This window comes from Odocoileus virginianus, chromosome 2 (assembly GCF_023699985.2).
Source record: "Odocoileus virginianus isolate 20LAN1187 ecotype Illinois chromosome 2, Ovbor_1.2, whole genome shotgun sequence".
NCBI classification, from domain to species: Eukaryota; Metazoa; Chordata; class Mammalia; order Artiodactyla; family Cervidae; genus Odocoileus; species Odocoileus virginianus.
This window is the reverse complement of record NC_069675.1, coordinates 67,513,666-67,524,546: the sequence shown is the minus strand read 5'-3', so window position 1 is coordinate 67,524,546 and position 10,881 is coordinate 67,513,666. Positions and strand designations below refer to the sequence as shown.

The following is a 10,881-nucleotide window of genomic DNA, read 5'->3' as shown; positions in this document are numbered from 1 at the left end:
TAAGTGAGGTTTCTTTCTCTTTGGGACCTACCTAACCTTGATCTTCACAGTGGCTCCAACTGCCTCTATTGCTGCTGCTGCCTGCAGCACTCTCTTTTCTGGTCTCCAGATCTCCACCTCTTACCTCTTCCTCTGTCCTCAATGTCTTGCCTACATTTTAAGGTCTAAATTAACTTTGAAAACTTAGATTTACATAAATGTGGCATGATAAATCACTTAACAAAGTAGGATGAAATGGAAGTGAAGCATGACCAGTTTTATAAAATAGGCATTCATCTAAAGCATCCCTGCTTTAAGAAAGTTCACTTTATGAAACTTTGACTTTATGAAAGACCTACATGGGTATCTTTTTCTGCTAACTGAAAGAAACCTAAAGAGAACTTTAATTTTTACAAAAATGTGAGAAGCAAAAATAGTGTTTAGTTCTGCAGTGGGCAGTGACAGAGGCAGTGCTCACACCAAGCACCACCAAGCTCTTTCCCTAGGAACTATACTCAGCATCATCTCAGAATCAGGCTGCCATAAATTTGAATTGTGTCTGTGAGCATCTGTGCTTTATCTGATTTATTTTATGTGTCTGCTAGCAAGATATATCCTAGGGTAATTGCATAGGAATGCTCTACTTTCAGATAGCAGGGGAAACCCACTATATATGTGTATATAGTAAATATATTTATAAAATAACTATATATTATATAAATAAGTATATATATATATATATATATATATTTAGAAAGGCTTCCTAGGTGGTGTTAGTGATAAAACACACACACACACACATACACACACACACATACACACACAAACACAAAAGAACCCATCTGCCAATGGAGGAGACATAAGAGATGAGGGTTCGATCCCTGGGTTGGGAAGATCCCCTGGAGGAGAGCATGGCAACCCACTCCAGTATTCTTGCCTGGAGAATCCCTATGGACAGAGGAGCCTGGTGGGCTACAGTCCATAGGGTTGCAAAGAGTCAGACATGACTGAAGCAACTGAGCACTCATGTGCATTCAGAAAGAGAACAGAAAAGTGGTTATCTATGGCTGATGAAATTATAGGTGATTTTTATATTTTTTCTTTCTTTTCCAAATTTCCTTTGACCTAAACTAACATGAGGCATAATGTAGTCTTTATTTACCTTATATGACATAGATATTCATATGATTTTCTTAAAAAAATAATTCAGTTTACAGTGAGCTGTCCCAAAAGCTGCAGAAGTGTTTAGTAATATATAGTATATACACTAGTCAAACTTCAAAATCTGAAGAAATCTGATTTTAATTCTCATGTAATATTTTTGGAGGTAGATCCCATAGGAAAGTTGGTTGGGCCACTAGTAATATAGCTCTTTCATTTTCATAATAGTTCCTTCTTACCCAGGATTCTAAGACACTAGAAACTCTGGTGAGGGTAGAGGTGAAGGGCCATCTTCCATCTGTTGGCAGCACCCAGAACCACTCTCCAAGCCCTTCTGACTCTCAGAACTCTGCTGAGACTGGACTCTCTCTGCCTACTCCATTTGTAGTGATTTTCTCTAAGGTGCTCGCTTTCTCTCTGTATAATTCAGTTTCCTTCGGGTGTTCCTTGTCTGTTAAATGTATCTGCATATATTGGACCCTAATTGAGGACAGTGTTCAAAGTTCTCTTTCATGGGGGTTCATTCAAAAAACTAAGATCATGACATCCTGTCCTATCACTTCATGGCAAATAGATGGGGAAAACAATGGAAACAGTGACAGATTTTATTTTCTTGAGCACCAAAATCACTGCAGATAGTGACTGCAGCCATGAAATTAAAAGATGTTTGCTCCTTGGAAGAAAAGCTATGACCAACCTAGACAGCATGTTAAAAAGCAGAGACATTACTTTGCCAACAAAGGTCCGTACAGTTAAAGCTACCGTTTTTCCAGGAGTCATGTATGGAAGTGAGAGTTGGACCATAAAGAAAGCTGAGTGCTGAAGAACGGATGCTTTTGAACTGTGGTGTTGGGGAAGACTCGAGAGATCCTTGGACTGCAAGGAGATCCAACCAGTCAATCCTAAAGGAAATCAGGCCTGAACATTCATTGGAAGGACTGATGCTGAAGCTGAAGCTCCAATACTTTGGCCATCTGATGCAAAGAGTCGACTCATTGGGAAAGTCCCTGATGCTGAAAAAGATTGAAGGCAGGAGGAGAAGGGGATGACAGAGGATGAGATGGTTGGATGGCATCACTGATCCAGTAAACATGAGTTTGAGCAAGCTCTGGGAGATGAAGGACAGGGAAACCTGGGGAGCTGCAGTCCATGGGGTCACAAAGAGTCAAACACGACTGGGCGACTTAACAACAATGGGTCCCATGAAAAGTGGAGGATAAAAAGACACTTATTTAAGTGTTCTAAAGTATTGTTACTCTTAGAGGCTCATGGAGAGATCTGGGAAAGTGGCATCCTAGTCCATAAGCTGGTCTACTCAAGTTCCAGATTCAGTTCAGCCAGAACACTTACTCCACTTGCTACTGACTGGCTGCAATTTTCCTTGGACACTAGAAAGCTTAGAACCATACTTGTGACCTATCCCTAGCAAACCAAAAGGACCTTACATCATGCGTTTTGTATACAATACAGCTGGTTTTACCATTATCTCTCCCTCAGTTTTCTCTTGTGCTATTATTCTCTGTACTTATTTTAATTGATCCTATTGCATGTATTTATATAAGCTACTTTAAATTCCTTCTTCTGGAATAAAACAGGTATAAATTAATGTTTGTTAGTAAAAGAGTTTGATGAGGATCCATTCCTTCACCCCTAAAGGCCCAGGATGAACTGGCACAATAAGATTCAATGAAAACTGCTTCAGACAGAATCACCATAATAGACTGTCACCTGGTCTGTGTTCACCACCAAGGTACATGCTAAATCTTGAAATGGAGAGAAAGCTAGACAAAATGGGATTAGGATATCCTATTTCTATAAATCATCTGAACCATCATAATATACTTCCTTGGACAATGCTTCACTCCCCTCCCCCGCCCCCCCCCCAAGCCTATGATTTCTGTTCTCAACGTTTATGATACAGCACATGCATATTTTAAGCTCACATACTGAGGGGGAGTATATCACAACTGTTGACAGTGCAGACGCTGCTGCTAGATGCCTGGGTTTGAATCCCAGATCTGCCACTGAATTGTGGCTAAGTACTTAACCATTCTGCGTTTCAATAAATCCTATCTACAAAGTAAAGATAATAATTGTACCTACCTCATTGGGCTGGTGTAAGGATTAAATAACATATGTTCTATAACATTTAAAACTGTGCCAGAGCACATACAGGGATCTCAAAAATGTTTAGTGATATGAGAGTGGGGGGAGCACTGCCTTGAGCTTGAAACAGCATCTTAAGTTTCTGGACAAACATCTGAGGAATGATTAAAGACTTTGCCTCTGACCACTTCTGAGAACAGGTCAAAAACTCTGGCTTATCTAGATCTTTTGCGTGGCTACTCTTCCCTGTGCTTTTCTAGAGGCAGAATTACGTGAAGGAAAGAAGAGGTGGGCAGCCAACCTTTCTGAGCCTCAATGTTTCTTTGTCCCTCTCTTCTACATACCAGATGTGGCAGAAGCTGAAGGCACAAAGATAAGGAGATAAGTGCAAAGACAATCACACGGTAGAATGATTAAGCAATATAATGAAGGTATTTTTCTTGTTGTTAAATGCACTGTGGAAAACAGAATCCACAGAATTTAAGACGTCAGGTATGTGAAAGAGATCTAAAGAAAGCAGACAGCGGGACCCATGTAAAATATTTTTATTGCTGACCTTCCTAAGGCCCACTTCAATTTATTTCATCCACGGACACTTGGCAACCAACCTTGTGGAACTGTTGGATTACAAAACCCTTTATTTGCAAAGTCAAACTTTTCCAGTAGAATAATCCCTTCTCGTTTTCCAAACGGACAAACCCAGCTTCAAACACGGGTAACAGCAGTCCACGTTTCCCGCTTACTGAAAACGAGGAATTGCTTGCCAAATCAGGGACTGAAACCAAGGAAAGAAAAGCGAGGCGGGAACAGCCACAAGCGCGTCTGCGTAGCGCCGGGGCCCGGCCAGCGGGGAGGAGGGAGTGTCAGCACTGCCTACGCGCGCTCTGCGTAATGGAGCTTCCCCAACGCAGTAAACCCTGGAAGCCTCCGGGGCGCCTGCGCAGCCGCTGAGATTCAGCGCAGTGGAACTGGCGAGGAAGGGCGACGCACCTGCGCGAAGGGGGCGGTGCGGCGCGGCGGCGGTGGCGGCGGGAGAACCGAGTCCAGTGCGGTTGCGCAGGGGCAGGGGGCGGGTGAGGCGGGGCCGCACGGGGAGTACGCCGTGCGCCTGCGCCGGGGGCTGCGTGGCGCGGTGGCGGGGCCGGGCGGTGTGGAGTGAGTGGCGCTGCGGGTGGGGCCGTCGGCGGCGCTGGTGAGCTTTGCGGAGTTGGGCGGTGCCGAGGAGGAGGAGGAGGTGGCGGCGGCGGCGGCGGCTGGGTCTGACGCGGCCCGGTTCGTGGGGGGCTGCGCTTGTTTATTTATTTATTTATCGTGGGTGCCTCCGAGTGTGTGAGAGCTCCACTGCTAGGTGGGGAGGGGGTGGGGGGAGGGCCAGGGGGAAGGGGGAGTTGGAGCTGGGGTCGAAACGCCGCGTGACTTGTAGGTGAGGGCACGCCGAGCGGTCGCCGCAGACTCCGCCGCCGAGAAGCCCTTGTTCCCGCTGCCGGGAAGGAGCGTCTGGTGCCGACAAGATGGCGGACGGGGAGCTGAACGTGGACAGTCTCATTACCCGACTGCTGGAGGGTGAGTCGGGGCCCGGCGGGCCGCGGGGAGGGGACGCTCTCCTTTACTCCCTCCTGGTCCCTCGGGCTCTGGAGCCCGGGGGAAACCGCCCCTCTCGCCGCCCGCCTTCCTGCTTTTCCCGCCCCGAGGCGGCCGCCGAGGATGGGGGCGAAGAAGCTGGTGGGCCGGGGGAGCGGCCTCCGGGAGAGAGGCCAGGCGAGAGGGGCTGTCCCCGCGGGCGGGCAGTGCCCCGCGGACCTTCGGGGACCCGCACGGCGGCGCGCGGCCGGGGCGCGGGTTGACCCTTCCCAGGAGGAGGGGGCCGGGATGCGTGCTCCGATGCATTGTATGCCCGCGGAATGTGTGTTTCTCCTCTGTTCTCTTTGTGCGTTGCCCTTGGCTGCCTCCGGATTCTTCTGGGAGTGAAAAAAAAATTTTTTTTTTAAATCTCCCTGGGAAAACTGTTTGATCTGTTCAGCAAATTTTACATGATCCTATAGGGCGAACTGTTCAGGGATAAGCGAGAGCTGAGTACCTCCCATGTCTAATTTAGCTTTAAAAAATGGTAAAACAAGTCTGACCGAGCCGAAGAAGCACGCCAGAAATATGTGGACACACGTTTGCTGTAGGGATTGGTTTTCGGGTTTGAGAATTTTAACAGGTTGGAGCAGGATTTAATTTCTGCACAAACTTAGAAAAGGTCGATTGTAAAGCCTCTGTTGTGTTTAAAGGGTCTTTACAAGTCTTCGCAGCTTTTGAAGTTTCTGGGCCCTTCTTTTTTTTGTTCTGGATAGTTTTATGTTAGGGTTGGGGATTGAGGGATAAGGAAGAGATGGAGAGGCCAGGATATTAAAGTCCTTCGCGGTCTTCTGCCCGCGAATGCCTTTACCCCCAACATTTGCGTCATCACTAACTGCTTTGTGAATGTGTAGGAAAAAAATTAACCCATTAAAAAAAAGATTTAGAGTCCTCTCTCTCAGAAACCGTGGCAGGATTACATAGACGTTGTTACTTGCTTTCAAATTTCTTGAAGATAATTGTTTTTCACAGTGAAACAGTATGTACTTACTGTGATGGAAAAGCATCACAGAAGATTGTATGATTGGGGGGCGGAAGGGAGGGCGCTAGTTCCTTTTTTTGGCTGAAGTGTGAGTATCTCATCAGTTTCTGTGTGTACCGGTTGTGTAACAAACTACAGTATACAGTATATTTGCTCCAGATGTGAAAGTCTTCCAGCAGTTTGAGACTGAGTGTCTTTTAATACCGACTAGGAAGCAAAGTTTTACCAGGAACTCTTATTTGCTTTTTCCTTTACTATCAAGTTATTCCTGGGAGGCCCCCTGGTGCCTGCAGTCAGTGTTCACTGTTTTAAGACTGGATTTTAACAGATGTGAACATCTTGCTGGGTGTGAGACATTTGCTTTGGGGGAAAATTTTTTTTTTAATTATTTGTTGTTTGTTCTGAGAGGGAAATGTAGCTGTTTAAAAATATTAATATCTTGTTAACTTTGGGAGAAGTTTATGCTCACCATGAACTTGGCTTGTAAATTTAAATATTTAAAAATCTGATGCTTGTATCCAACTTCTTCAGTTTTATTTTTTATATACTTCTTTATATACTTTATAGGCATAAGACAAGATAGACATGTATTTTTGAATGTTTGATGTGGGTTGTCTTAAGTCATGGTTTTATGATTATACATAACTAAGAAACTTCACTCATGGATTGTTCGAGGTTACTAGGAAAAAGATACGGTGGGGAAAACAGGCTTAGTGATTCTGTTTGTTTCTGTGAATTTGAATTATATCAATGTTCGGTTCTGGTTTTTGATGATCGTTTTCCAGACATTTTCTCCTTTTAAATTAGCAAGAATTTATTGACCTGCTTTGTGCCAGTCACCAGGAATGCAAAGACAAGACACTGTCTCTTCATTCAGGAAATTCCCAATTTAAACAAGTGATTTTCAAGCATTTGCAGCCTGCTCTCTGTCAGTATAGGGTACCATTACTTGCTTCTTAATCCTGGGAAGTATATTTAGTTTTGACAGTGCCTCCATGGGATTCTTAAATTCTCCAGGCTCCTTTCTCCTTTGCAAAATCTAGACCTGTCCTAAGACATCCAAAACAGACTTGGATTTTCTAGTAAGTAATTATTTTAGTCTTGAAATAATTTTTTTTTAGTCTCCAAATAAAAATCACGTGGTTTTCAGTGACATTAAATGCTAATTAAATTTAACTCAGATTCAAGTGAGGTTGCTTAGCAGAATAGCTATAGTTAAATTTTTGGTTTGTCTTTAGTATTAAATGAAAGTACAGGACTTGATCAGCAATACTTGATCTCATTTTAAAATGTTGATTGTAGTTCCATAACATAGTCTCGATTTTTTTTTTCTTTTTATTACATCAAATTACCAGTCAGCTATAACACTTTTAGTATAAATTTTATGAGTTGCTTTGTGTTTTCTTAGGTGGGCAAATCATGTAAATTTCCGAAGCACCATTTACATTTAATTATTTTTGTTATTATTTAATGCAAAACAGTATACTAATTTATTGTTTGGATAGTGCATATTCCTCCAATATATTTTCTTGATTAAGTTTTACTTACTACAAAGCCAGAGATTCCTACCACTCTCTGTAGTGACCCTGCTACTACATTGTTGTGGGTTTATCATCGTGCTTTTGACTGGTTGTTTAAATTGAAGCTAGTTTCTGTGAGTATCCTGAGAAATCCACTGAAAGCTTTTTTACTTTGATGAGCAGTTCCAAAAGGACTTAGGATGGCAGTGGGAGTATAGAGAAATCACCTGGGGAGCTTTATTCAGACTGTCAATGTTGAGTTTAGTTTGGAGAAGTTGAAATAGGATGAGTAGAATCTACTTGTTTGGGAATCTGCTTCCCAGTGGTTAAGACTGTGCTAGCTCTGTTCCCAAATAAAGACATGATTCAAGTTTTTAAAAACTGGGCTATATCAGCTGATGATAACTAACATGTGCCCATTATATATATTATATCATATATTTGATTATTATGTATGTGTATCATGTACATTTAAAACTTTGAGTGTCTTGGATATGCTTTTCTGATTATAAAAATAAGCATTCTTATTCTTAAAGAAAATAATTTCTTATATGAAACAGTGAAGAATTAAAACTAAAGTCCTCCCCATAATCCCATGATCCAGGGATAACTTGTTGAAATTTCGATGCATTTTTCTTTCAGATACTTTACATCTTTAGAATATTGTTTATATAGCTTTATGAGTTAATTTTTAAAAATTTTCTTGCAGTTTTTTTTTACTTTGCTACAAAGCTAAACTTAATATTATAATTGTAGAATATTAGTATCATATTAGTAGACTTATTAAAAACTTAACATGACAGAATATGATTGTGTTTATATTTTTGGCCCACTGTTTATGAAAATCTTGGGATGTGTGTATTCTTGTTTTTAAATCCATTTTTCACTTAATCACAACTTATCAGATGTCTAAATTTGTGGAATTGCTGTGATCATTTTTAGTTAAGCTGGAAGACTAAGCAAATAGGAAGTTTACCTCTTTTGTGTCCTTTTGAAAGTTAAGCAAAGGACTGGATTTGAAAAATGAAGATTAATGAAACCATATTAAAGCCCCTCCACCCCCCCTTTTTTTAAGCTTTATTGTTGTTTTTTTGGCTGCACCATGCAGCTTGTGGAATATTAGTTCCCCAGCCAGGAATTGAATCCTGGTCCCCTGCATTGAAAGCACTGTGCCTCCAGTCACTGGATCGCCAGGGAATTCCCAAGTCTCTCCTTTCTCCTTTTTGAATAATATTTTTATTGAGATACAACTCACATACCATGCAATTTCTCCTTTTGAATTGTATAATTCAGTGGTTTGTAGTATATTCACAGAGTTGTGTAACCCATCAGTCACCACCATCACCATTAGAAAGTTCTCCCCACCATTCTCAAACACACCCCTGTTCCCATTAGCTGACAAGTCCCTTTTCCCTTCACTCCTCTCCAGCACTAGGTTACCCCTAATCTACTTTCTGTGGATTTTGCCTGTTCTCGACATTTCATGTGAATGAAATAATGCATTATGAGGTCTCTTGTGATTGACTTCTTTTTAATGTTTTGCAAGTTCATGTATATTGAAGCATGTGTCAGTATTTCATTCCTTTTATGGCTAAACAATATTTCATTGTATGACTGTACCACATTTTAATTTGTCCGTTTGTCACTTGATGGACATTTGAGTTGTTTCCTGCTTTGGGCTGTTGTGGAAAATATTGTTACGGATGTTTATGTACAAGTGTTTGTGTGGGCATATGTTTTCATTTCCCTTGGGTAATATAACTGGGAGTGGAATTCCTTTGTCAATGGGTAACTCTGTTTAACCTTTTGAGGAACTGCCAAACTGTTTAAAGCTTCTTTTCTGATTCGGTTATTCAATTATGGCCCAGCAGTCTAAAGGTTAGGCAGTTTGAAGGAAGTACTAGTTGATCTTGGCAACCTCAGCTTCTACAGGGCAAGTGTTTGTGTGTAAACCCAAGGCCAGATCTCTTGAAAAAAGCAGGTTGAGGAATAGGGGAGATAGGCTGAAGGTTGCTTTCTCTCCTCTTGCTTCTTTTTAGATGAAAAGCTGGAGAAGGCGTAAAGATGGTTCATTGTTCAGAGACTGAGCGATTAAGTGGTTTTCCTGTTAGTTAGTTCCAGGTGAGGGAAATTTTGACGGTTTGTAGTAGTAGTCCAGGGTGTTATTATTTTTTTGAATACAGGGCTTTTCTGATAAATGTCCAAATCCAAGATTAGGATTTATTGGGATTTAGAAATCTATTTACATTTGAGTCTAGAGACAGGATTATATTAAGATTTAGGATTAGTGAGGAAGATAGTAAATTTTATCAAGTGTTTTTTTTCCTCTGTTGTCTTATTATCCACATTTATTGTTTTAATAGAATATCTGTTCTAATATCCTATGTTCTCAAGCAACTCTTAACAGGTAAAATAATGCAGCTGTTAAAAATGTCAAAATATTTAGAAATAATGAAAATCTCAGTTTCTGAAACAAAGGTTATCCTAGAAGTCTTGGGCTCTAGGGATGCAAGAAGAAATGGTTTGCAAATGTCAGTAGGCTTAGCATGGTGTAGTAGTGGAGGATATGGATTCACAGTTGAATCTTCTAGGATTTAATTTTGAGTCCGTACAAATTTATACCCTTGGGCAGCAATCACTGCTCTGGTGGCTAGACGTAATCATTTCAAGGCTTACTGTTTCTGGGAAGATAGAGGATCAGTGAAGACAAGAAGCAGAAAGAGATGGAGGTTACAACTCTCTTTTTGTAAACTCTCCACCTTCCCCCAAGATTGAATATGGTTACCTTTGAAGTCTTGGTTATTAGTAGGTGAAATGCAATTTTTTTTTTTTTTACACCTCATCCTCTGTAATACACTGCACCTCAGATTTTCCTCTGTTAGATAAAATGAAAATGTTTTAATAGAAATTAAGTCCTTATTCCACAATTAGAGGTAGGGGGCTAAAAATGCAGAAATTCATTCTGAAGTTAAGTATGTGTAAATAGCCAGTAGGCACTAGCTTGATAGAGGAATTCAGTACCTGGTCTAGGTGGGTACTTGCATACATAGGGAACGTAGATAAAGGACAGGGACAATTGTCCTTTAATCTGCCTGTCCACCTGTATGTAGCAAAGTGATTTATGAGGACATACATAACCTTCCTAATAATCACTGACCTCAGGGCCCTCCGTTCCCAAATTCACCCGCTTCTGTGTAAAGACTAGGTTTATTTTATCATAAAAGAGTTTAAGCCTTGGACTGTTCTTCAGACCATGCCTGAGTTCCCATCTAGTCAGTTAACCAAACTATTGATAGAAACATTTTCTTGATTTGAGTGCTTGCCTAACAGCGTTTTAACTTTTCCCTTAATCCTGCTACCTATTTTCAACGTGTAAAGAAATCGAGTTACTTTTCCCCATGAAAGGAATTTAAGGACTGCTATTAATATAGCTTTCTCTAATGTTGTACTTAGCAGTTATGGCTCTTTTATTTTAAATGGAAAACTGAGAAGGAAACTTGATAGGTACTTTTA

General features: G+C 41.2%; 1 protein-coding gene across 2 annotated transcripts in view; it reads left to right on the top strand.

The window, feature by feature from the left end:
* The first annotated feature begins 4,337 nt into the window (after positions 1-4,337).
* The window catches only part of PPP1CB (protein phosphatase 1 catalytic subunit beta), a 36,191-nt gene continuing 29,647 nt past the window's right edge, over positions 4,338-10,881 (top strand). Inside the window, exons 1-2 of one of the 2 annotated variants that reach the window (XM_070449916.1) lie at positions 4,338-4,438; positions 4,670-4,809. In XM_070449916.1, the coding sequence (XP_070306017.1) occupies positions 4,758-4,809 (52 nt within the window). In that variant the 5' untranslated portion in view covers positions 4,338-4,438; positions 4,670-4,757. Of the gene's footprint in view, positions 4,519-4,669; positions 4,810-10,881 lie in introns of both variants that reach the window. The other variant, XM_070449919.1, reaches the window with a different exon arrangement.